Source organism: Notolepis coatsorum (genome assembly GCF_963971535.1).
Source record: "Notolepis coatsorum genome assembly, chromosome: 5".
NCBI lineage: Eukaryota > Metazoa > Chordata > Actinopteri > Aulopiformes > Paralepididae > Notolepis > Notolepis coatsorum.
In genome coordinates this window covers 57755559-57783436 of record NC_140169.1, presented here as the reverse complement: position 1 = coordinate 57783436, position 27878 = coordinate 57755559, and the positions used below count along the sequence as shown (strand labels likewise).

Below are 27878 nucleotides of genomic sequence, written 5' to 3'. Positions count from 1 at the left end.
AGTGTGTTTCTTGTGTCTTTCTTCAGGTACTCTGAGCGCAGCAACACCAAGTGCGTGGGCATCACCATCGAGACGCGGCCCGACTACTGCCTGAAGCGCCACCTGAGTGACATGCTGGGGTACGGCTGCACCCGTCTGGAGATCGGAGTCCAGAGCGTCTACGAGGACGTGGCCCGAGACACCAACAGGTGGGCGAGGGGGGGGGGAGGAGGGGGAAGGAGGGGGGGGGGGGAGGGGGGAGGGAGGGAGGGAGGGAGGGAGGGAGGGAGGGAGGAGGGAGGGATGATAGGACTGAGCCCAAACGTTCGAACATTCGGACCTTCGTTCGTTACGTTGGCGTTCTAATTCTAAATCAACATTTGAATAATTTTGTTTTATATATATATATTTATTAACTTTTATGTGTCTATTCATTCTGTTTAAACCAATGGGCTTTTTCTTCACAGTTGCAGATAAAGATTAGGCTACACTAATATTATAGTATTATACTATTATAGTATATGACTCATCATACAAATAAAAAATAAAACATTAATTGTAGCCTGTCTGCATCCGCTCGGCACTCGGCGCTCCATCAAGACGTCACCATCACTTTCGTACCAACCGTGAGCCCTTATTGGATTATTGATGTTGACGAAACTGATGAGTTATATTCATTAAATAAAGTTGATTTAATACAAAAAAATACTAATTTAATCAGATTAATCACTTTATTCAAATTGAGGATTTAGTTTGAGGATATCTTATATAAAAAAAAATATTCCCCAAAAAAGAAATCGATATTCTATTTTTTTTGTAATTAAAAACGAAGGTTCGAAAACCCTGACGAAGTTAGAAGCCCAAAAACAGGCTTCGGGGAAACAGCTCTGATGGGTTAATGGATGGATGATGGATGGATGATTGATGGGTTAATGGATGGATGATGGATGGATGATTGATGGGTTAATGGATGGATGATGGATGGATGATTGATGGGTTAATGGGTGGATGGGTCGGTAGATGATGAATGGATGGATGATGGATGGATGGATGGATGGATTGATGGATGGATGATGGATGGGTGGATGATGGATGGGTGGGTGGATGATGGGTTAATGGATGGATGGATGAATGATGATGGATAGATGGATGATGGATGGGTGGGTGGATGATGGGTGGATGATGGATGGATGTATGATGGAGTGGGACATGATAAAACCGTGTGTGTGTGTGACTCAGCGCAACACGTCGTTATCGCTGCTGTCATGCGTGTTCTAAAAATAGATTTCCCTAAACAGCGGCTCGAGCGCTACACCATTAATTCACACAAGTACTCAGTCTGGGGAAACATTACTGCCCGTCCCGAGAGAGCGGACCGACGGGCACGGAAACATTACTGCCCGTCCCGAGAGAGCGGACCGACGGGCACGGAAACATTACTGCCCGTCCCGAGAGAGTGGACCGACGGGCACGGAAGGAGTGGCGGACAGGTGGACATACTGTACTGATGGGAGGATGACGTGGAGACTTACAGTGTGACAGACAGGTGGATAGACGAATGGAAGGACAGGTAGATGAGTGGGCGGGGAGTGTTGGGGCCATGGACCAATTAGACAGACAGACAGACAGACAGACAGACCGACCGACCGACCGACCGACCGACCGACCGACCGACCGACCGACCGACCGACAGACAGACAGACAGACAGACAGACAGACAGACAGACAGACAGACAGACAGACAGACAGACAGACAGACAGACAGACAGAGAGACAGACAGTTCACGTGTACATATCACACTAATGTGACTGCCTAATATATATTTTTTCTCATTTGGATATTTGGATATATAAAAAAAATACTTTTATTTAGGGGCTTGATACGTTTTAATTTTGTTTTACTTCCCCCTGTTCCTTCTCGAACACTTATTGTATGGAAACCTTTTTGTTTTTTAAACTTGTTTTATGTTTCTAAGTTCGAGACAAATAAAAATCTAATCAAATCATATCACCCTCTCTCCCCGTCTGTGTGTGTGTGTGTGTGTGTGCGTGTGCGTGTGCGTGTGTGCGTGTGCGTGTGCGTGTGCGTGTGTGTGTGTGTGTGTGTGTGTGTGTGTGTCCCAGGGGCCACACGGTGAGGGCGGTGTGCGAGTCCTTCCAGCTGTCTAAAGACGCAGGCTTCAAGGTGGTGTCCCACATGATGCCCGACCTGCCCAACGTGGGCATGGAGAGGGACGTGGAGCAGTTCATCGTGAGTCCTTTGTGTCCTCTCTTACTTTGGATCAATTCATCTCAACTTTGTGTCTCATGTTTTGTTCATTTCTGATCATCGTATCTCGTCTTTTGTGGAAAAATCACTTTTGTCATCGACAGAAAATATTTACTCTTATATTTTATTTATTTTATTTTATTTTATTTAACCTTTAACCAGGCAGGTAAATTAAGAACAAATGATTATTTACGATGACGGCCTGGCGAGAGGACAAAGGTGCCTCTCGAAGGGTAACGGGGCGAAAGGGGACAAAGAGATCAAATCAAATAGAAAAGAGACAGACGATGCATCACAGAGGTAAGGGGGATGATTCAAACACACATCAAACAAACGACCTGAAATAAAATTACAAGGTATGTAACGGAACGTAGACCAAATGCGTCCACATTTGTATAGGATTCTATCACATTTTCATAACAATAGCGAATATTACCGTTTTCATTGAGGTTTCTTACAAATTAACGATGCTTTTTGTTGTCCTTTATATGCAGATTATCATTAAAATCTTAAATTGTACCATATGTCCCCCTTTAGACAACATATGTAACGCTACCAGCGCACTTTTGTTAAGATAATTAGTTTACCATTCACGGTCGCTATACTGAGGCTGCAGTAATAGTTTACCGCTGTTCAGATCACGTCGAAGAATATAGACACATCCCAGTGACCTGTGACCTGTGCTAAGGATCTTGGGAAGTGTATTGTTGTAGTTTTCAACATTTTCACCTTTTCATTTTAAACCAATGCTGCCATCTACTGACAACAGAAAGTGTTGTCTAATCGTCACCTTTAGAGTCACTTCCGTATACAGCGTCGCCCAAAACCCATTCTAGAGATTCCCACTTTTTACTGGGAATGGGGCGTGGCCGTATTTGGTCCCAGACAATAAGTGTGGCTGCGATTGGTCACCGTGACGTTAATACATGAAGCAGAACAGACAGATTACAGTTAAAGAAAATAAATAACCTACTATATGTTTGACTGCACACACTCAATGCTGCTATTTAAGCCTCTTTTACTATTATGCACTTTGCTACTAAGGAATCTACCTCGCCTGTATTACTACCTACTATGCTAATATGTTTATACTACTATGCGCTCAAGACTGTAGCGCTCAAGTTCAACACTGTTTGATGAACAATCTTACTCCGCTGTCAGAGTTGTGCCCTTCCTGCTGACTCGTCTTGTAAGTACAGAACTTGTAAGTCACTTTGGATAAAAGCGTTCAGCTAAATGACTCAAATGTCAAATGTTAAGCAATTGTTTTGGGATTGTTTGCTATTATGAAAAGGCATGAGGGCAGCAGAGGGGTTGGGGTGATATTAGGGGATTCTGATGACATGAATGTTCCATTTACTACCAACTACATTTTACTTCGTTCAAACTTGATTTTTGGAAACAGTAACGGCACTTAGTTGTGTAACTTTCTCTGAGTATATTGTTGTCAGATGAATTGTTGTTGTTTTTTTTACTGCTCCTATGTTTTTATGTTTTTTATTATATTCATTTAAATTGTAATGTTTTAAACCTTTTTATTTAAATTTTTTTATGTTTTTTATTGTATTAATTTGAATGTTTTTATGTTTAATTTTCTTTTCTTTTTTTTACTCAAATTTGTATTTGCAGTTTTAGTTTTAGTTTACAAACATACATCAGACAACGCATTCAAATAACTAGAGACGGAGATATCCCCCAAAGGAGATTCTCCAAGCCTCTCTTCATGTCCAACATTTAGAATTCTTGTCCTTCACAATTGTCCATGTGCACATTCAAAGCAACTGCTATTCTAACATAACTCAGAGAAATAAAAAAAACTAAAGACAATTGGCACTTCCCAGGTAATTATTTTTAACCCCGTTTAACCCCCGTTGGCGGGCTGGAGGGGTAAGGCTCTCCTGGAGAGGGCCCCTCCTATAACGACGGAGATTCCCCAATCTCACCCGCTCCTCGCCAAACCGGAAGCCTGTTTTAAACCTTTTACCTTTTTGCTGTGAAGCACCTTGAGATCTCATTGAGTTTTAAAGTGTGCTATATAAATGAAATGTATTATTATTAGTGCTGTCAATCGATTAAAATATGTAATCGCGATTAATCGCATGATTGTCCATAGTTAACTTGCAATTAATCGCAAATTAATCGCATTTAAAAAAAAAATTGTATCTACCTTAAACAGATCTTTTTCAAGTTCCAAGTTTTAATACTTATCAACATGAGAGTCAACAAATGATTGCTTTATGCAGCCATTTAACACAAAAGGATGACCCTCATGCATTGCAAATTTGCATCAAATTCAAAACAGAGTGATGCACAAAATAACTTAAAAGAAAATAATAATTTAAAACAATGAATAAAGTGTGCATGAAATAATAGGGGAAAGAAAACGTTAGGAACTTGTTACATTCACCCACACAAGGGCTGAGTAATCACACACCCCCCTCTCTCTCTCTCACCCACACACTCTCCCAGCTCTCTTTCTCTCTTGCCCCTTCCTCATCTCTCTCACCCCCCCCCCCCCCCCCCTCTCTCTCTCTCTCTCTCTCTCTCTCTCTCTCTCTCTCTCTCTCTCTCTCTCTATCTCACACACAAACACACACACTTCAGAAACAAACATAGTATCAATGAGTGCATCAATAATACACCTGAGTGAAGTCTAGTTAAAAAAGAAAAGAAAAAGTAAAAAAAAATTATTATTATTTTTTTAATTAAAAGTTAATCGTGAGTTAAAAAAAATAGTGGCGTTAATAGAATCGGGCGATAACGCGTTAATACTGCGTTAACTTTGACAGCCTTACTTATTATTTATTATAACCATTGGCACTAATATTATGTTCTGAAGCCACTGTGACCCGTTTTCTACCGGCAGAGTTTTTATATCCCTCCGCCCTGCTGCCTTTTCATAGACAAACAGATGAACAGAAGGGCTCTTCTTATGTTTTCTTCCATTTCTGCCAAATAACTCCTGGATCAGACCACATGAAAGCACCATTTACATAATTAGGACAACTGTGACTACGGCGTTTAAATTCGTGTTTTTATTAAAGATTTTTACGCTGCCACATAATAGAGTTCGTCGTCATCACAATCACTCTCACAGCGTTATGATAATGACTAAACCGTATGCGGCAGAATCTCACACCAGGAGCATGGCGGCTGCACCTAGTATAGAAGGAAATGACTCGAATGCAAAAGCCTCCAGCTGCGTTCCTTGTAGCTCCTACTGGCTGCTCTGATTGAAAACACAGCATCGTTTTGATGTGCAAGCATTTGATAATAATAATAATAATAATAATAATAATAATAACTTTATTTGTATGGCACCTTTCATACGGGGGATTGCGGTTCAAAGTGCTTTACATCAGTAAGAAATAAGACATAAAATCAGTGTGAAACGAGCGGCAAGAGCAAAGCATAAAGTGGGATAAAATAATGCAGGTATATTAATCAAATCGTATCAGAACCTCACGTTCCAATAGGCTGCATAGTGCACCTTTTAATCTGTCTGGTATGTGTGTTTGGTGTGTATGTATATGTGTGTTTGGTGTGTGTATGTATGTATATGTGTGTATATGTGACTTTTCACAAGAGCTCAAGATACTGTAGGTCTGTCACCGAGGCGGCATCAATAGAGAGCGTGATCTTCCCCTGTGATAATGAGGCACTTATTAAGAAGTAGACGCTCTCTGGCTTTGTTCTGATTGGTTCTGCTCCAAGTGGCTTAAATAGGGAGGGTTTTTAATGTTTTCCCAGTATCAAGTGAAACGTGAAAGCGATTGTTTTCGCGGGTCTCTCCTTTGTCTATTTCCCCGGCTGGTGGGTTCATTGAGAATGTGAGTGTTTGGTTTTAGCCACAATGTTTTTTATTTTTTTTATCCACTTTTTCTCCTTATTTTCTATTTTTCTCCCATCCCAATTTCGCCTCGCCAATTTTCCCCTTCAATTCTTCCCTCCCCTGTCTTGAACGTTGCTAGACTATACCTCCCACTTGGTCGGCTGTAGTGAGGATAGAAGCCTTGCATCACGTGTCCCCTCCGGTACACGAGGAGGCAGCCTGTTGCATCCGCACCAGACAGCGCGGACTCTCAGTGGCGAGGAGTAACGCGTGGGAGGCTCACGCTGCCCCAGATACTTCCCGTCTCTGCTGTACAGGCGTCACCCAACCGACCTGTAGGAGTCGCTGTCCACAACGTCCAATCCCCACCCATCGACTTTCCACCCGCTACCTCTGCCAATTGAGATAGTATGACGACTGGCCCAAGCCGCAGGCAACGCTGACTCGGGGAGTCGAGACCGGAGTCTCTTGCATTGGTGACGAGCACAATCTCCGCTACGCCACCCAGCCGCCCTTGGTTTTAGCCACAATGTTGAATGTATAGCAACGCAGGGTTTCAGATGGGATTTGACAATAAGTGAGTTGCTTCACACTGAGATGTGGAGGGTCAGCATGTCTGTGCATGTATGTATATGTATATGTATGTGTATATGTATTTAGATTTACTCATTTAGAAACACAAAATTAGGTAGGTTAGAGTTATCTTATCCTAAAAATGTACTCGTATTTTTATTCCCCATTCAAAACACATAATTTAAACACCTTGCATGTTAGGATTTCCTTCAGATTAATTCTGGCACCCATGTCTGGCCAAGGGGTTAAAAATGGTAAAAATCGGCCATTTTGAAATCCAAAATAATGTAGGTTAAAGTTATCCCATCCAAAGCCAATATTTGAGCCAATATTTGAATTCCCCACAAAGAAAACACACATTTTAGACACCCCTCATGTTAAGATTTCCTTCAAATTCATGTTGGCACAAAAGTACTACTCTGGGATCCTCAGGGTGAAACTTGAAGGTTGATGAAGGAGCGGTAAATGTTGTCAGATTGAGGAAAGAATTCACCAGGAGAGTTTTCTTGACTACCATAACGGATTCTGGAGGTTGGAGCTTAAAATAGATGAATAAAAAAATTAACTCATCACGAAGGACCACCCTAATGTGTATATGTATGTGTTTATATGTGCATGTATGTGTATATGTATGTGTATGTTCATGTATGTGTATATGTGCATTGTTACGAAGGATCAGATTAAACCGAATATATATATTTATTGATTGATATATATTGCATAATATTTGTATATCGTTTGATATCCCTTGTGTATTCCTTGTACATATACACGGAATATCCCTTTAACCTAGTACAGACCATAATATTTCGTTCTCCTATTGGACAGCGGTCCCCTAGGCGCCATTGCCATACCCCCAAGGTCTGGTTCAAAGTCACCGCCAAAGACTTGCCTGGACATGAACGGCTCTGCGCAAGGATATGAGACAGGAATAAAGCTGGTACTAGTTTGTTCACCTAACGTATAAATACGGCGCAGGTGAATACAGAAGTAGAGTTACCCAATAAGTTGAAGCCTCACCCACGATACAACGTGCGGTGAAGTATGGCCTGTTTGGCCCCAAATAGAGCATTGAGACCGCGTGCGAATTAATAACTGAAGTATCAGAGTTTAACGCTGTACCGTCGAGTTCGACCTATTCTATTAAGTCAGTAATAGTCTATTTATGTATAGTGTATCGTGCGGCTACCGTTCTACAGTGACCAGCATCACCAACGTTTCCTCGTACCAGCTAGTGTGCTTATCCAGGCTGGGCTGCTTACCCTGGCGCTTTCACCCGAGGAGCCCTAGACGAGGACCGTGTGGACATGTACACTGGATAATCTACCCGACGACTACATAGCCCTTTTCGGCTGGATTATATTTGCTTTTGGTCCTGTAATTGATGGAGCGGAGAATCGTCTACACCCACAATTGTGTGGGATTTACCCTGTGAGGAGCAACGTCGAGTCCGCCTCTCAGAAGCCTGAGGCCGGCTAGCTTTCTTCCATGCGGAGCTGCATGCCACAGAGAACAGCTGTTATTCGTCTGCGGATCAAGAGATTATTGCACCGTCTCCTGTACTTGGAGTCTCTCTATTCATCGTTGACCCAGACTCTACTACCGACAAATCCTCTCCCCTTGCTGGCTTACAACCGGAGGGACCCTACCAGTATCTCCCGCTACCTTACTAGAGTACCATAGATATAATTCCTACGATTCAGGTTGTATTATTATCTCCTGCGTAATATGAGAATGGACATACGTTATTGATTTGCCTACGCACATTCCTTTGCCTTATAAGCGCACCTTAAGTAAAGTATATTATGTACTATCATTGCTGCTAATAAATACTTAAACCCAGTTTTGTGTGGAACCGAGTCATTGTGGGAAGTGTTCATCATAAGATACCTGTGTACTGTATGGCCAGTAGTAATGTACATAAGACAGTAGTGGTTTAATGATACCATACTTATTAATACAGTCAGGGAATTGTACCCCTCAGTTACAATTGGTCCTTCGAGCCGGAGGGTAACTAGCGTAATATTAATATAGTGGTATTAATATTGACATGGCCAATGATGAACACTCCACAAACGGTTCTCCTAAAATAGATCACCCGCAGCGTAGACGGCAGACACCTCAGTACTTAGAGGATTACATTGCCAGTATACTACCTAGCTTTCTACAGACGTCAAACGCGGAAAAAGTAGATAGTAAAATTATGTCCAACCCTACCGACCAGGCTACCCCGCCAGTAGAGACCCTAGTGGGTTCTAACGTAACTGACCAAGCTCACGGTGGGGACCAGGAGGGACCCGACATGACTTTACCCCCCGCCAAGACCGAAGAAGTAGTCCCCGGAGAGCTCCAGGATAAAGAAAGCCCTCCAGGGATGGAACCCGACCCACCACAAGAAGGGACGCGCACCCCGGAGATGGATCTCCTCGATACGCGACAGGAGAACGGATCTCCAACGAGTACTACCAGGAGCAGATCACCTCAACCAGCGTCTTCCCCCAGCGAGGCGGACAAGATGCTGGCGCAGGCCTTTATCGCCAGCCTGGCAGCCTCAACCGAGCGCGATCGACTCCAAGCACAGACGCTTAGCGAGCGCGAACATTCTTCCATGGAAAGAGAACGCCTTCAAGCGCAGCAACGGAGTGACGAAGACCGCATACGCCTAGAGATTAGACGCCTCCAGACGGAAGAGAATATGGGAAGAGACCGCGCCGAAGCCCAGCGCGCCGCCGCCGAAGCCCAGCGCGCCGCTGCCGGTGCCCAAAGAGAAGCAGAGCGCGACCTCGCTCTCACCAAGCGCGAAGCCGAGCGCGACCGATTACAAGCGCAGATAATGGAGCAGCTGATTACCAGGGTAACCCCCCCTCCCTCCGCACGGGGCTCCAGGGCCTCGTCAAGACAAGGGTCAAGGGCACCCTCCCCTACCCGATCAAGCGACCCTGAGCCCGGCGACCAGAGAGAGCCTATCCCCCTCTCCGAACCCCTTCCCCGACCGGTCCAAGCGAGACCCAGCAACAGGGAAGGACCGGCCTATACAGCGGAGAGGCTAAATAGACGACTACAGGATCTAGATGACCTGCCAGAGGAAGAAGAAGAGGGAGAGGAGGAGAGTCAAGCCCAACAGCATTACAGTACTCCACAGGACCAGGAGGTCCAGTACAGCCCAGACTTTACCCCCGCGGCTCTGCGCTACAGACCCCCGACTCTATTCACGGGTGAGCTTGACGCACGACCAGCCCCGAGAAACAGCACCTGGGTACGCGGGCCTTGGTACCCAGCAGGTACCAGCCCACCACGACACGTAAGAGGAGACTCGCCTAGGAGGCCTCTCCTCCAACGCTCACCGATGTGCCAGCCATCCATGGCATCGTACCTTGGCACACCGACGTTCCCGGACTTCACACACGAGAACAGAGCACAGTACACAGAGCTACGAATGTGCTTAGAGACAATGATGTCCGATGTAACTGATGAACCGTACAAGTATGCTATCCTACTCAAGCACCTCAAGGTGCCCCGAGCGCACAATATAGCGCTGGCATATTCCACCTCTACTACCCCCTACACCGCGGCTCTAGCAGCACTCGACCAAAGATATGGACGCATATGGGACTACGTAATACAAGAGATAAGGAATATTGACCGTCTACCCCCAGCCACAGACAATCGCTCACTAGATGACCTGTCTATCAAGGTACAATCCCTGGTAGGGATGCTGGGGGCGCAAAAGGAAAAGGGTATGCACGAACTGTACGCGAACTCTAATGTCGAGAGGATTTTAGAGAAGCTTCCGCCCGCCCGACAAGAGCGCTTCAGGCGGCAAAGAGACCACCGTGATCCTAACGGTCCCGAGCCATCCCTCCTAGACCTAGCCGACTTCCTGGCGAGAGAAGTCAACAGCCTACGGTTGGATACGTTCGTGCGGAGCACACCAAGCTCCAGAGAGGGACCTAGGAGAGCAAACGATGGCCGCAGACTGGTGACCGTCATGCACCAAGCAGAATCAGTACCGAGCAACAAGAACCACAGTACCCCCTCGATGAAAGAGAAGTGGAAGATGGTGTGCCCGTACTGCGAAAAGGAACACTGGCTGTCACACTGTGACACGTTCAAGAAGATGACCGCCACATGGCAGCCGATTGCCGCTTAAAGAAGAGGTGTAGTCGGTGTGACGGAGCCCACTTGGACGTCCTACATGACAGTAACAGAAGAAAGCCTGCACCCTCAAGCAGCACAAAGGCAAGTGTTATGTACATTGACCCCGCCAGCAGCGGGGGCGCCCGGGTGCTCTTGAAGGTGGTCCGCGTAACATTGAGTTACGAAGACAAGGTCATGGACACCTACGCCGTCCTTGACGACGGGTCAGAGAAGACCCTTCTCCTCGCGTCTGGTGCGGCCCAGCTGGGGCTGCGGGGGAGCGAAGAAACGATGACGATTCGGACAATAAGAAGAGACCTAAAGACGATAAAGGGCGAGAATGTCTCCTTCACTATCGCAGCAAGCGGGCAGCCAGAGAGACGGTATAGGATCACTAACGCTTTCACCAGCCAAGACATAGGCCTGTCGCAGTACACCTACCCCATCGCCAAGCTGATGGATAAATATGTGCACCTGCGTCAACTACCTATACCGCTCATAGACGGTGCCACCCCGACCCTGCTGATAGGCTCCGACCATGCACACCTCGTCGTCCCGATGGACCGGGTCCACACTGGGCCCAGAGGCTGTCCTGCAGCAGTCGAGACCCGCCTAGGATGGACACTACAAGGCCCCCTCGCTAGGTCTCCTAACCGAACAGCAGCCACTAGCTGCCTCCACTCCAGAGTGACAGAAGAAGACACCACCCTCCTACAGCATGTCGAGAGGCTATGGACATTAGAGACAATGCCCTTTAAGAACGAAAAGAAAGACATTCGTTCCAAGGAAGACATTTACGCTATAGCCCTCCTCGAGCGGGGGACAAAGAGAGTCAAAGTCAACGGAGTGATGAGATACGCAACTCCACTCCTGAGGCGAGAGGGTATGCCTACCTTCCACGCCCCAAAAGAAGCGACGGAGCGGTATCTATCGAACACAGAGCGGTGCCTAGCCAGAGACCCCGCTCAAGCTACTGTGTACCGCGCTGAGATTGACAAGCTAATCACAGCGGGACACATAAAGAAAATTGACATTAAAGAGGCCGATCAGACGACCGAATCATGGTACGTGCCGCACCACAAAGTCCACCACAACGGCAAGGATCGTATTGTGTTCAACTGCAGCTACCAGATCGGATCACAAAATCTGAATAAAGAGCTCTTGCCCGGCCCAACACTCGGCCCCTCTCTACTAGGCGTGTTACTACGTTTCCGCCAAGACAAGGTGGCCATCAGCGGCGACATCAAAGGGATGTTCCTGCAGGTGCGACTAGTGGAGGAGGACAAGCCCCTGCTGCGGTTCCTATGGAGAGAGAGGATCGGGGATGAGCAACCAGCCATCTATCAATGGGAAGTCCTCCCTTTCGGAACCACATGCAGCCCATGCTGTGCTACGTTTGCACTGCAAAAACACGTCGCAGAGGACCCAGCAGCTGATGAAGAGGTCCGACAAAGTGTAGGAAATAGTTTCTACGTGGACAACTGTCTGCAAAGCGTCTCGACGCCAGAAGAAGCCGAGGCCCTCCTACTCAAGCTCCGCGCCTCCCTGATCAAAGGCGGCTTTGATCTCCGGCAGTGGGCCAGCAGCGACCCTCAAGTATTGCGCAGCCTCTCCCCAGAGGACAAGGCAGCAAGCAGCGAGACCTGGATGGCGACCATCCCAGGAGAAGCCCAAGAAATGACATTAGGACTAGTCTGGCGCTTCAAAACAGACCCGCTCCATTATAAACACACACCCCTGACCAAGGAGCAGGGAAGGTCGACTGCACTACCGACCACAAGACGGAGTGTATACAGAACACTCGCCAGACAATATGACCCGTTGGGATGTATTCTACCTTACACCACCAGGGCAAAGATGATTGTAAGAGCGTTATGGGACAAGGACCAGGGCTGGGACGACCCCATACCCGAACACCTTGCCTCCACATGGAGAGAGTGGGAGACAGAACTCAGCTCACTCCCAGGTGTCAACATACGCCGCAGCTACTTCCCACCCACAGTGAGGCCGGAGACGTGCCAGATGGACCTGCACGTCTTCAGCGACGCCTCCGAAGTAGCCTACGGTTCGGTGGCCTACTTGCGTGCCCGAGAGGAGGGAGGAGAAATACATACTGCCTTCATCCTGGCTCGCTCAAGAATAGCCCCCCGCAAGCAACATCTATCCCACGTCTAGAGCTCTGCGCAGCCCTAGCAGGAGCGCAACTCGCCACGTTAATCCAACGTGAACTCACCATTCCGGTGCAAAGAACAATCCTGTGGTCAGACTCCATGACCGTACTCACATGGATCCAGTCTGATTCGTGCAGATACAAGGTCTTCGTGGGAGTCAGAATCACAGAGATCCAAGATTTAACAGAAGCAGCAAGCTGGAGGTATGTGGACACAAAACACAACCCAGCTGACGTCATCACCCGGGGAATGTCCCTGGATGACCTCACCCGTCACAATCTGTATAGTGACGGGCCCGAGTTCCTCAAGCTCCCGGAAGAAGAGTGGCCTACACCCACCCCACGGGAGGCGAGTGAAGAGGAGGCAGAGAATAAGAAATCTATGTTCTGTGGGTTGACACACACACTCGTCCCCACAGACCCCAACATAGTCGACTGCCTCACCCTTGAGAGTGCGCAGCTAAAGACATTCCTGTGGCACCACCCAGAGGTTCAGCCCACTACTGACATTACTGCAGCTAACTACGAAGAAGCAGAACTTCTTCTGCTACAGCGAGCCCAGAGAGACTCGTTCCCCGACGAGCTAGACTGTCTACAGGGATCAAAGCCAGTCCCGTCAGACAGCAGATTGCTCCACTTAGCCCCTGAGAGCGACGCCCATAATCTCATCAGAGTGGGTGGTCGTCTGAGGAGAGCCCCAGACTTACCGGATGACGTCAAGTACCCGATAGTCTTAAACAGCCGACACAAGGTCACAGAGCTTATCATAAAGAAATACGACAAGGACGTGCATCACGCCGGGGCAGAGAGAGTCTTCGCGGAGATCAGACGTCGTTAATGGATACTGCAAGGGAGAGAAGCAGTACGACGCTTCCAGCGGACTTGTCTAGACTGTCGTAAATGGCGAGCACAGCCCAGTATACCCCGGATGGCTGACCTACCCCCCTGTCGCCTCCGACTCGGCGACAAGCCCTTTCACTCCACCGGTATGGACTGTTTCGGCCCGCTGTATGTAAAGAAAGGAAGAGGGACTGAGAAGCGGTGGGGTATTGTATTCAAATGCATGACCACCCGAGCGATACACATAGAACTCCTTCCAACCATGAGCACAGACTCATTCCTTATGGCCTTCCGAAGATTCACATCGCGGAAAGGGAAACCGTCTATATTATTGTCTGATCACGGGACAAACTTCAAAGGCGGAGAAAGAGCTGAGAGAGAGCTTCCAAGGTATGGGCCCAGAACTTAAGACCCACCTCGCTCCATATCAGATTGATTTCCAGTTTAACCCCCCGAATGCACCTCACTTCGGTGGAACTTGGGAACGAGAAGTACGTTCAATAAAGACAGCCCTGTACGCCGTGCTTGGGGCCCAGACCGTGGCGGAAGAAGTCCTAACGACAGTCCTCACGGAGATCGAGGGAGTATTGAACTCAAAGCCCCTCGGTTACGTCTCAAGTGATGTAGCAGATGTCGACCCAGTCACCCCCAACACACTCTTGATGGGGCGGCTGGACCCCGCGCTACCACAGACAGTGTACAGGCCTGAAGAAGCGAACGGCCGAAGAATGTGGAGGTACAGTCAAGTATTGGCTGACAAGTTTTGGAACAGTTTCCTACTCCACTATCTACCGTCTCTACAGACCCGCCAGAAATGGGTGAAAGAAAGAGACAATTTGACAGAAGGAACAGTCATGATTATCGACCAGTCACTACCCCGAGCTATGTGGCCGGCCGGCCGCGTAAGCAAAGTGATCACTGGTGCCGACGGAAAGGTCAGAGCGGCAGAAGTGCTCGTCCAAGGGCGGACATACACCCGGCCCGTGGCGAGGCTAATAGAGTTGCCAAGGCTCCCCGACACTCTTGATGACGACCATGACCCCCTGACTTTGTGAACTGCCTACCCTCACAACAGACATTGAGTAGTGGACAGTGCGGTTAATCTGTCTCTGCTTATCTAATTAGGTGGGACTAATTAGGAGGCGGCTGTTACGAAGGATCAGATTAAACCGAATATATATATTTATTGATTGATATATATTGCATAATATTTGTATATCGTTTGATATCCCTTGTGTATTCCTTGTACATATACACGGAATATCCCTTTAACCTAGTACAGACCATAATATTTCGTTCTCCTATTGGACAGCGGTCCCTTAGGCGCCATTGCCATACCCCCAAGGTCTGGTTCAAAGTCACCGCCAAAGACTTGCCTGGACATGAACGGCTCTGCGCAAGGATATGAGACAGGAATAAAGCTGGTACTAGTTTGTTCACCTAACGTATAAATACGGCGCAGGTGAATACAGAAGTAGAGTTACCCAATAAGTTGAAGCCTCACCCACGATACAACGTGCGGTGAAGTATGGCCTGTTTGGCCCCAAATAGAGCATTGAGACCGCGTGCGAATTAATAACTGAAGTATCAGAGTTTAACGCTGTACCGTCGAGTTCGACCTATTCTATTAAGTCAGTAATAGTCTATTTATGTATAGTGTATCGTGCGGCTACCGTTCTACAGTGACCAGCATCACCAACGTTTCCTCGTACCAGCTAGTGTGCTTATCCAGGCTGGGCTGCTTACCCTGGCGCTTTCACCCGAGGAGCCCTAGACGAGGACCGTGTGGACATGTACACTGGATAATCTACCCGACGACTACATAGCCCTTTTCGGCTGGATTATATTTGCTTTTGGTCCTGTAATTGATGGAGCGGAGAATCGTCTACACCCACAATTGTGTGGGATTTACCCTGTGAGGAGCAACGTCGAGTCCGCCTCTCAGAAGCCTGAGGCCGGCTAGCTTTCTTCCATGCGGAGCTGCATGCCACAGAGAACAGCTGTTATTCGTCTGCGGATCAAGAGATTATTGCACCGTCTCCTGTACTTGGAGTCTCTCTATTCATCGTTGACCCAGACTCTACTACCGACAAATCCTCTCCCCTTGCTGGCTTACAACCGGAGGGACCCTACCAGTATCTCCCGCTACCTAACTAGAGTACCATAGATATAATTCCTACGATTCAGGTTGTATTATTATCTCCTGCGTAATATGAGAATGGACATACGTTATTGATTTGCCTACGCACATTCCTTTGCCTTATAAGCGCACCTTAAGTAAAGTATATTATGTACTATCATTGCTGCTAATAAATACTTAAACCCAGTTTTGTGTGGAACCGAGTCATTGTGGGAAGTGTTCATCATAAGATACCTGTGTACTGTATGGCCAGTAGTAATGTACATAAGACAGTAGTGGTTTAATGATACCATACTTATTAATACAGTCAGGGAATTGTACCCCTCAGTTACATGCATGTATGTGTATAATGTGTATATGTGCTCTGCTGTACAGGCGTCACCCAACCGACCTGTAGGAGTCGCTGTCCACAACGTCCAATCCCCACCCATCGACTTTCCACCCGCTACCTCTGCCAATTCACTCTGCATGTATGTGTGCTTTTGGCTTTTTTGCCCCTACATCATGGAATACCCTGCAAGAAACACTGAAACTAGACACTCTAGTGTCTATGGGTCGGTTTAGAACCTTAATGACCAATCAGGTCACCACAATATGTAATTGTTTTTAAATGATTACCTCTGTTTAAATTTTTAGCTATTTTATTCTTTTAAAAAGATTAAATTTTTTTTAATGTATTTTAAAATGTGCTCTTAATTATTCTGATTGTCTGATGTCTTTATATTTATGAACACACTGTGACACTTGTATATGTAACATCTCGACGGCACTGTAAATGAGTTTAATTACTCAGTGTATTATCGAGTATAAATAAAGATTGAATGAATGTGTGTGTATATATGTGATTGTGTATATCAACCAATGGTTATGTTACAGCCCTTTACCCTTAGACATCAGGGGTCGTAACAATGTGTATGTGTGCTTTTGGTTGATTGATTGATTGATTGAAAACTTTATTAACAGATTGCAGAATTGGTACAATACAGTACAGCTCAATACACACAATTGTTAAGGGGATGCAGACCAGAGAAAGACTTTCGTCTTGTTTACATCAGGGTCCCCCATTTTCAATTAATCAGGACATATATGACATACATGACATACAGATAGTCAGTACTGCTACATCTATACATTTATGACATACCAGATTTGCAAATACAGTACTGCTTGTGATACAGAAGGAGTCAAGAAAAGGGAGTATATACATTTGACGTAGAAACTGTACATTGGAGGAGGTTGGGTGGGGGGGGTTGGGTACACTGGGATATTGACAACCATACTGGGTAATCTACATTGGAGGTGGTTGGGGGGGGGGGGGGGCACACTGTATAAACAAGCAAAACTGTACATTGAGGGGGGGGGGGGGGAGACACTGTACAAACAAACAAAATTGTACATTGGACTAACCATACTAGGTAAATGACTGTACATTGGAGGGGGTTGGGTTAGGATATTTACAGGGGCCAGTGTTGAATTGCAGTCTCCCGTAGGTGTCCCTTGAGAGAGGTTTTGAAAGTGGGTAGTGATCCACATTCCTTTACAGCTTTGGGTAGGGCGTTCCACATTGATGTGGCATAATTGCGAAACGTGTTTAGTCCCTTATTTGAGCCGAATCTGGGTTTAACATGATTTGTGGAGCTCCCTCTGGTGTTGTGATTGTGGTATTCACTGACCTTTGGGAAGTATTTTGACATGTACATGGGTACCTTGGTCGTGTAGTGTATCTTGTAGACCAGGCCCATTGCAAGTTGCTGTACTCTGTCGTCTACTCTAAGCCATCCTAGGTTGTCAAAGTGGGCAGGGGTGAGGTGGGTTCTAGGAGTAAGGTCAAGCAGTAGTCTGACCAGTTTGTTTTGAGATGTTTGTAATTTTGTTTTTAGCGCCTTTGAGGTGCTTTGGTACCATGAGGTGCAAGCATAGTCGTAGTACCCCTGAATGAGTGCTCCTGCCAGAGTCTTCAGGGTATTCTTGTTTACCAGAGAGGAGATCCGGTACAAGAATCGAGTTCGTTGGTTGACTTTTTTTATTACATTGGATGCCATTTTGTCACAGGAGAGATTAGCCTCTAGGATGGAACCCAGGTAGGTAATTTCATCTTTCCTTGTGACAATATTGTCACCCACTGTAACTGAGAAGCCGTCGTTCTTGCTGAGTTTGTTATTTGAACCGAAGAGAATGGACTCTGTTTTGCCCATGTGTAATGATAGTTTGTTATCAGCGAGCCATATGCAGATTTTGCCTAGTTCCGAGCTGAGGGTTTTTTCAACCTGTAACTTGTTCTTGTCAGAGACCAGCAGGGCTGAGTCGTCCGCAAACAGGAACAAGTTGCAGTCACAAGCTGACGACATGTCATTTGCATAAATTAGGAACAGTAGCGGTCCTAGTATGCTTCCTTGTGTGTGTGTGTGTGCAGTGTTTGTATGTATTTGCACTTGAAAAGGGGTGATATATCGCAAAATGTGGTGAGTTGACAGTATTGTGACTCTAGTACCGTGACTCTAGACTCTAGTACCGTGACTCTAGACTCTAGTACCGTGACTCTCTCTAGTACCGTGATTCTAGTACCGTGATAATATCCTCCGCCTGCAGTTTATTGGATCCAGGCGCAGAGCGGTGACATGAGAGTGTTGGGAGTAGTGAGTTACTGTAGCTGCTGGCCCCACCAGGGCTGTAACACGCAACACTTTGATGAACATTGTTACTCAGCTGATAGAGTTGTGCCCTTCCTGATGACTTGTCGTACAGAACTTGTAAGTCGCTTTGGATAAAAGCGTCAGCTAAATGACTAAATGTAAATGTAAACCAGGGTGTAGCGCACCAGGGCTGGCTGTCACGGCCCCACCAGGGTGTAGCGCACCAGGGCTGGCTGTCACGGCCCCACCAGGGTGTAGCGCACCAGGGCTGGCTGTCACGGCCCCACCAGGGTGTAGCGCACCAGGGCTGGCTGTCACGGCCCCACCAGGGTGTAGCGCACCAGGGCTGGTTGTCACGGCCCCACCAGGGTGTAGCGCACCAGGGCTGGCTGTCACGGCCCCACCAGGGTGTAGCGCACCAGGGACGCTCCGATCCGATATTGATATCAGATATCGGCCCCGATATCACTAAAATAGCTAGATCGGGTATCGGAGACGATTATAATTATTTTTTGTTATTTAATTGTACTAATAAATAACAATTCAGTACATTTATATCTTATGTGTTAATTTGTTACATTTTGTTTCACTAAGTTAGGAATGTTTTAAGTCAAGCCTGATGTTCCCTTGCACAAAATAATGATCCCAGTCTCTTCCACACAGTGAAGCATACAGTTTATTGATTGATTGATTATCGGATCGGTACTCCGTATCGGCCGATACCCAAAGCCCAGGTATCGGTATCGGGACTGAAAAAGTTGGATCGGTGCATCCCTATAAGCGCACCAGGCATCACCCTGCGTCCACCTTGCATCTCTCCTGGCTGTCCTGATAATAGAATTCCATTACAACCGGCCCGCTAGCGTGACTTAGATCCCCCTCTCACTTATCTCCAGTGGACAGCTGCTCCCCGTCCCGGACACGATAGGGGGGCTTTAATGGGGTTCTAGTCTGTCAGCCGACAGGGGCGACTGCAATGGGAAGATCCAAGAAGGCAGAAAGTGGCTGGTGCAGAATCCCAAAGTAGCCTCTCTTAGTTAGTATCACTGGTACTAAGAAGACCGTGGTGTGTCTGGTGTGATTACGGGCCTGGTGAGAGGTTGATATCGCTGGGTCTATTTCGGAGGTCCGGGCTGTTCCTCGAAAGATGTAATCTCCACGGTTCCCATCATGATCCGTCAGCGGTGTAGAAAAATGACAGGAAGCCACATCAATTCCCCCCCCCCCCCTCCCTGCATCGATAAAACCTCACGACGATAACGACAGCGAGACGTTTCCTTGATGCATTCCTTTTCAACAGCAGGACTTCACTCTAGTTCACTTTACTTTAGTGTGTTTTGCTGGTAAGAACCAAACCAATCAGCATTTCTTCAAATGCCCCCCATATAATTCTTCTCCTTCTCCTTCTGTACTCCGCTGTGTTTGGGGAGGCATTGCCTGGCCCGGTAGATAAGAGGCATGGGAGAAGATAATAAATCTTATCAATGTTGTCTATGTTTTTGTATTTTTGGGGCACCTCTCTCACTGCGTCAGCTCTTTGTCAACGTGAGCGGATCTAGTGGAGATGAGAGCGAACGCACCTCACCAGAGGCATGCGGGAGAGAGAGGGGGAGAGAGGGGGAGAGAGAGGGAGGGGGAGAGAGAGAGAGGGAGGGGGAGAGAGAGAGAGGGAGGGGGAGAGAGAGAGAGGGAGAGGGGGAGAGAGAGAGGGGGGGGAGAGAGAAGGGGGAGAGAGGGAGGGAGAGAGAGGGGGAGAGAGAGAGGGGGAGAGAAAGGGAGAGAGAGAGGGAGGGAGAGAGGGAGGGAGAATAAACCCCTGAAATGCACATAAAAGCAAGGAAAGGGAAAAGGGTGAATTTAAGGTGCTGGAAGCGGTATTTCTTTGTTTGTTAGAATATGTGGTCTACATGTTAAAATAAGTGGTCTACATGTTAAAATAAGTCGTCTACATCAGGGGTTCCCAAACTTTTCAGGCCGGGACCCAGAAAATAAGGCGTCAGAGAGCCGCGGCCCAATGCACATCGTCAGGCTTTTTTTATTTATTTTTTTGCCAGGCGACCGATTTTTTAACCAAATATCACTTCAATCCTATTAAGTTAGTTCAAGTTAGTTATTCATTTATATGTGCTATTTATGAGAGGGCTAACTTGTTGCAAAATAATAATGATAATAATAATAGCCTCATTAAAATACTATTGTTGCTTCGGTTGTTTTCAGCGTTTTATGTGCATAATCTGTTATTTAGTTTGAAATGTTCGTTGAAATAAGTAGATTTTTCGTTTTTGTTTATTTATTAAGTTAATATAAAACCATATAGTCACATTTTAGAATACAATAGAATAGAATTTTAGAATACAACTAGAAACACTGTCCTGGCCTGCTTCTAAGTTCAGTGGCATGAAAAAAAAAAAAAACATTGCATTTTTATTTTTATTTTTTTAATCATCTCGCGGCCCTCCCGTGGCTGCTCGCGGCCCACCTTTGGGTTGCGACCCCGACTTTGGGAACCACTGGTCTACATGTTAAAATAAGTGGTCAACAACTACATGTTAAAATAAGTGGTCAACAACTACATGTTAAAATAAGTGGTCTACAACTACATGTTAGAATAAGTGGTCTTCTACATGTTAGAATAAGTGGTCTACATGTTAAAATAATAGCTCTACACTCCGACAGCCATCACTGATATAGAGTGTCTGGTCAGTAACATGGGTCTCACAGTCCTTCCGCTCTGCAGTAAACAGCCATCACTGATACAGAGTGTCTGGTCAGTAACATGGGTCTCCCAGTCCCTCCACTCTGCAGTAAACAGCCATCACTGATACAGAGTGTCTGGTCAGTAACATGGGTCTCCCAGTCCCTCCACTCTGCAGTAAACAGTCATCACTGATACAGAGTGTCTGGTCAGTAACATGGGTCTCCCAGTCCCTCCACTCTGCAGTAAACAGTCATCACTGATACAGAGTGTCTGGTCAGTAACATGGGTCTCCCAGTCCCTCCACTCTGCAGTAAACAGCCATCACTGATATAGAGTGTCTGGTCAGTAACATGGGTCTCCCAGTCCCTCCACTCTGCAGTAAACAGCCATCACTGATATAGAGTGTCTGGTCAGTAACATGGGTCTCTCAGTCCCTCCGCTCTGCAGTAAACAGCCATCACTGATACAGAGTGTCTGGTCAGTAACATGGGTCTCCCAGTCCCTCCACTCTGCAGTAAACAGCCATCACTGATACAGAGTGTCTGGTCAGTAACATGGGTCTCCCAGTCCCTCCACTCTGCAGTAAACAGCCATCACTGATATAGTGTCTGGTCAGTAACATGGGTCTCCCAGTCCCTCCACTCTGCAGTAAACAGCCATCACTGATATAGAGTGTCTGGTCAGTAACATGGGTCTCCCAGTCCCTCCACTCTGCAGTAAACAGCCATCACTGATATAGTGTCTGGTCAGTAACATGGGTCTCCCAGTCCCTCCACTCTGCAGTAAACAGCCATCACTGATATAGAGTGTCTGGTCAGTAACATGGGTCTCCCAGTCCCTCCACTCTGCAGTAAACAGCCATCACTGATACAGAGTGTCTGGTCAGTAACATGGGTCTCCCAGTCCCTCCACTCTGCAGTAAACAGCCATCACTGATATAGAGTGTCTGGTCAGTAACATGGGTCTCCCAGTCCCTCCACTCTGCAGTAAACAGCCATCACTGATATAGTGTCTGGTCAGTAACATGGGTCTCCCAGTCCCTCCACTCTGCAGTAAACAGCCATCACTGATATAGAGTGTCTGGTCAGTAACATGGGTCTCCCAGTCCCTCCACTCTGCAGTAAACAGCCATCACTGATGTAGAGTGTCTGGTCAGTAACATGGGTCTCCCAGTCCCTCCACTCTGCAGTAAATAGCCATCACTGATATAGAGTGTCTGGTCAGTAACATGGGTCTCCCAGTCCCTCCACTCTGCAGTAAACAGCCATCACTGATACAGAGTGTCTGGTCAGTAACATGGGTCTCCCAGTCCCTCCACTCTGCAGTAAACAGCCATCACTGATATAGAGTGTCTGGTCAGTAACATGGGTCTCCCAGTCCCTCCGCTCTGCAGTAAACAGCCATCACTGATACAGAGTGTCTGGTCAGTAACATGGGTATCTCAGTCCCTCCACTCTGCAGTAAACAGCCATCACTGATATAGAGTGTCTGGTCAGTAACATGGGTCTCCCAGTCCCTCCACTCTGCAGTAAACAGCCATCACTGATACAGAGTGTCTGGTCAGTAACATGGGTCTCCCAGTCCCTCCACTCTGCAGTAAACAGCCATCACTGATATAGAGTGTCTGGTCAGTAACATGGGTCTCCCAGTCCCTCCACTCTGCAGTAAACAGCCATCACTGATACAGAGTGTCTGGTCAGTAACATGGGTCTCCCAGTCCCTCCACTCTGCAGTAAACAGCCATCACTGATATAGAGTGTCTGGTCAGTAACATGGGTCTCCCAGTCCCTCCTGCTCTGCAGTAAACAGGAAATACATTTCCTGGTATCCCTTTCCCACTTTATCCAATCAGGAGTCTTAAAGTTGAAATTCATAATTCTCAATTTAAGGCCTTAAACAGGTATTAAAAAGTCTAATTTAATTTGACAGGTGTTACATTTTTGAGGAAGTAGCCCGACTGTCGGGAGATTAAATCATATTAAATATATTAAATGTTTTTGTATTCAAGTCGTTTTTTGGTGCGTATCGTTGTATGGAACGAGTGAGAATTACAAGTGCAGTTCAGTGTCACTCTGTTTTAAAAAAAGATTGCTAGTATGGTTGTGAAATTGGTATCAAACGTAGTTAACCGTCTTTAGTGTGGTAGTGAAAGGGTTAACCTTCTGTTGTGAAAGGGTTAACCCTTTGCCGTGCGGTAGTGAAAGGCTTAACCTTCTGTATCGTCACAGTGAAAGGGTTAACCATTTGGTAGTGAAAGAAAGGGTTAACCTGTTTTTTTTCCTCTACGTTGACCTTTTCTCCAGGAGTTCTTCGAGAACCCGGCCTTCAGGCCCGACGGCTTGAAGCTGTACCCCACGCTGGTGATCCGGGGGACGGGTCTGTACGAGCTGTGGAAGACGGGCCGCTACAAGAGCTACTCGCCCAGCGCCCTGGTGGACCTGGTGGCCCGCATCCTGGCGCTGGTGCCACCCTGGACACGGGTCTACCGCGTGCAGAGGTGAGTGAATAACACACACAGAGATGCACCCAGTACCTGACTGTTGGCTGCTGAACAGCCATTGTGTGCCTTGCTCAAGGGCACTCACAGACGAGACACCGTGGTCACCCCTCTATGGTAAGTTATTACTGCGGGTTTTCATCTGATGAAAAGTCATTCATCATTATTATAACGAAAGGTTATCCTATAACCTAGTTATATGAATACTGGCTGAGCGTCTCGCTCTTGCCATTATGAGATATCTCTTATCTCCTAGCACATAATGTGCTCATGAAACAACAAATGCACTCACATGCACGTGACCAGGCCACGCCCCTGCGTCCCACTATATGACGCCGGACATGGTCACACTCACCCTTCCTCAGAAAGATTTCCAACACTGAAAACCCATCCAAGGGACCTCAGGGCGCTAAGAGCGAGACGCTCAGCCAGTATTCATATAACTAGGTTATAGGATAACCTTTCGTTATATTATCATACTGGCCAATCGCGTCTCGTTCTTCGCCATTATGAGATATGGGGCAGAGCAGACGCGTGGCCCGACAAGTGTACCCCCTGAGGGCCTGTAAGCCCCAACCAGGGAGGAGGGGAGTCCCGTCCACCCGCCCGTCCTAACGAAGGGGGGGAGGCAGTCAACTCCACCAAATCAACTAGCGTGAGGAGGTGGACGAACACCTGAACCACAATATCCCTGGAGCGAAAAGAGCCCCGGATATTCTTTGGCACGAAGACTGGATTAGGCCTCAGAGTCGCACGGCTATCGGCCGAATAGACAGGCACTCAGGCCGCACCGAGAGAGCACACAGCTCACCCACGCGCTTAGCGGAGGTGATGGCCAAAAATAACGCGTTTTTATATATATATATATTTTTTTTATTATTATCTTTTCCCCCCCTCCTTTTTCCGATTTTTCTCCCATCCCACTGTTAGTCGTTATGCCAATTCCCAACCCCCTTCCTGGTTGTTGCGCACTCCCCCCTACTGTTGGTCTGGGAGGCCGGAGACTGTCACATGCTTTCCTCCGACGCATGTGCAGCCAGCCGGCAGCCAGCCTGGCAGCGCAGATTCTCACCGGGAGAGTGTAACGTGTGGAAGGTCACACTACCTCCCTCCAGATCCTACCCTCGCTGTGCAGGCGCCCCGACCGAACTGTAGGGGTCGCTGTCCACAACGCCCATGACCCACCCATCAGCTTTCCCACCCTTAACACTGCCAATTGTGTTAGTATGAACGACCAGCCACGCTGATAGCAACGCCGAGAGCTGGATTCGAACCCAGCGTCTCCAGCGTTGATGGCGAGCGCCTTGCCCACTACACCACCTAGCCGCCCAAGAACGCGGTCTTAAAGACAGCTGATCCAATGGGGCCTCCGACAACCGACCCAGGACCAGTTGGAGGTCCCACTCGGAGACAGAGAACGTTCCACAGGCTTGAGACGCCGAGCGCCAAGCAGGAATGTTTCACGAGAGGGCGGCTGAACAATGTTCTGCCCCCACACTCGACCATACGCCAGTCCCCAGCGTAAGCCGCGGTAGAGGACGGAGCATGCGCGTACCGGACAGCGTCAACCACAGAATAGTCAAGACGCATCCCCACCAGATTCACACTGTCAGCAGCCAAGCCTAGAGGCTGCCCCAGAACAGGCCACGGCGGGGCCACCAAGAGCTGAATCAGGGCCTAAGGCCCCATCACCCGACACCATTTTTTACAGAAAAAACAGCAATTTGAACAATGTTGCCAGTCGCTGCTACAGTAATTCTATACCGCGGCGGTATAGGCTTTATCAGCCCACCAGCCACCTGCCGGGCCGACTCGCCTCATGTCTTCTCTCTCTTCTCTCTCTCTCTCTATCTCTATCTCCCTCACTCTCCCTCTCCCCTTCTCTCTCCCTCCCCCTTCTCTCTCTGTCTCTCTATCTGTCTCTCTCTCTCTCTGTCTCTCTCCCCCTTCTGTCTCTCTCTCCCCCTTCTCTCTCCCCCTCTCTCTCTGTATCTCTCTCCTCTCTCTCTCTCTGTCTCTCTCTGTATCTCTGTATCTCTCTCTGTCTCTCTCTCTGTCGCTCTCTGTATCTCTCTCCTCTCTCTCTCTCTGTCTCTCTCTGTATCTCTCTCTATGTCGCTCTCTGTATCTCTCTCTGTATCTCTCTCTCTGTCTCTCTGTGTGTGTGTCTCTCTCTCTCTCTCTCCTGACTCTCACTCTCTCTTTTATTTTGTTTGTTATTTTAGGTCTCCAAGAGATTTGTTTATGTATGATATTGTGAGAAAGGGGCAGGACTAGATAAGCATTTGCTTCCTTCTGCTCCTTCTCAAACTCATTTGTTTATCATTTAATGAAGAATGTATGATTTGATTCATTTTAAATTGGTTTCTTTAGTTTGTCACTTTTATTGTGTTTTTATATGGTTGATTGTTCAAGATAAAATAAACTCAACTCAACAAGTCAACTCTCTCTTTCTCCTTCCTCTCTCTTTCTCTCTCTCACTCTCTCTCTCCTCTCTCTCTGTCTCTCCCCCTTCTCTCTCTCTGTCTCTCCCCCTTCTCTCTCTTGCTCTGTCTCTCCCCCTTCTATCTCTCTCTCCCTCTCCCCCTTCTCTCTCTCTGTCTCTCTTTTTTCCTCGCTCACTCTCGTTCTCTCTCTCCATCTCCCCCTCTCTGTCTCTCCCCCCCCTCTCTCTCTCTCTCTCTCTCTCTCTCTCTCCTCTCTCTCTGTCTCTCCCCCCTCTCTCTCCCTCTCACTCTCTCTCGTTCTCTCTCTCCCTCCCCCTCTCTCTCTCCCCTCTCTCTCTCTCTCTCTCTCTCCCCTCTCTCTCTCTCTCCCCCCCTCTCTGTCTCTCTCTCTCTCTCTCTCTCTCTCTCTCTCTCTCGCCCTCTCCCCCCTCTCTCTCTCCCCCTCTCTCCCCTCTCTCTCTCTCTCTCTCTCTCTCTCTCTCTCTCTCTGTCCTCTCTCTCTGTCTCTCCCCCCTCTCCTTCCCTCTCTCACTCTCTCTCTCTCTCTCTCTCTCTCTCTCTCTCTCTCTCTCTCTCTCTCTCTCTCTCTCTCTCTCTCTCTCTCTCTCTCTATCTCTCTCTCTCCCCTCTCTCTCTCTCTCTCTCTCTCTCTCTCTCTCTCTCTCTCTCCCTCTCTCCCCCCCCCCCCCCCCCCCCCATCAGGGACATCCCCATGCCCCTGGAGTCAGCTCAGGTGTGGAGCATGGTAACCTGCGTGAGCTGGCCCTGGCCAGGATGAAGGACATGGGCACAGAGGTGAGGGAGGCGTCCATTACCCATGCGTAGTCAGTCACATGGAGTTAATAATCATCATAATAGACTTTATTTGTATAGCACCTTTCATACCAGAGGACTGTGGATGACAGTGTGTTGAGTAGCTGGTCGATTGCGGGGAATAATAGTATCCGGCATTCTCTGTGCAGTGTTTCCCACAGGATTTTCAGAGACTATGGGGGGTGAACCTCCGACCCTCTAGGGGGGTCCGCGGGCATGCCCCCCCAGGAAGATAATTTGTTTGTACATTTTAAAGTTAAATGCATCAATCTGGTGCACTTTGAGAGCAAAATAAAGAGGCTAGATCTATGATGAACTTTGTGCTCAAAACACAAAATCGACTAGACTAGTGGTTCCCAATCCTCTCCTCGAAGCACCCCAGCCGTTCAATGTATTTGTTAAATTCCACCACCAGCACACACTGATTCAACTTAACTAGCCCTTTATTAGTTGAATCAAGGTGTGCTGGTGGTGGAATTTAACAAATACATGGAATGGCTGGGGTGTCTCGAGGAGAGGTTTGGGAACCACTGGACTAGAGCAGACATTTGAGCCATCAAAGAAATGAAACAAAAGTGGTTACCTGTGTTGAACTGGTTTATTTTTTAGAAAATAAGAAAATATAGTGGATTACTATTACGACTACTACCACTGCCAATACTACTGATACATCTCTATTGGCAAACTTTATATTTAAAAAAAGAATTACAGTATAGGTAATTAATGGGAAACCCTGCTGTGATAATCTTAGAGAAGTAGTCCCTTCTTGAAACCCATATTGCTTTGTTATAGGCAGTCATGGTGTCTTTATATATATATATATCACAGTGTACTGTGAGCTTAGTTTTCC

General features: G+C 47.3%; 1 protein-coding gene across 1 annotated transcript in view; it reads left to right on the top strand.

Annotated features, from left to right (window-relative positions):
* The window catches only part of elp3 (elongator acetyltransferase complex subunit 3), a 62648-nt gene that overhangs the window by 32839 nt on the left and 1931 nt on the right, over positions 1–27878 (top strand). The window contains exons 8-11 of the mRNA XM_084313801.1: positions 27–188; positions 2104–2230; positions 23575–23768; positions 26918–27010. Of these exons, the coding sequence (XP_084169927.1) occupies positions 27–188; positions 2104–2230; positions 23575–23768; positions 26918–26993 (559 nt within the window). The 3' untranslated portion in view covers positions 26994–27010. The remainder of the gene's footprint in view (positions 1–26; positions 189–2103; positions 2231–23574; positions 23769–26917; positions 27011–27878) is intronic.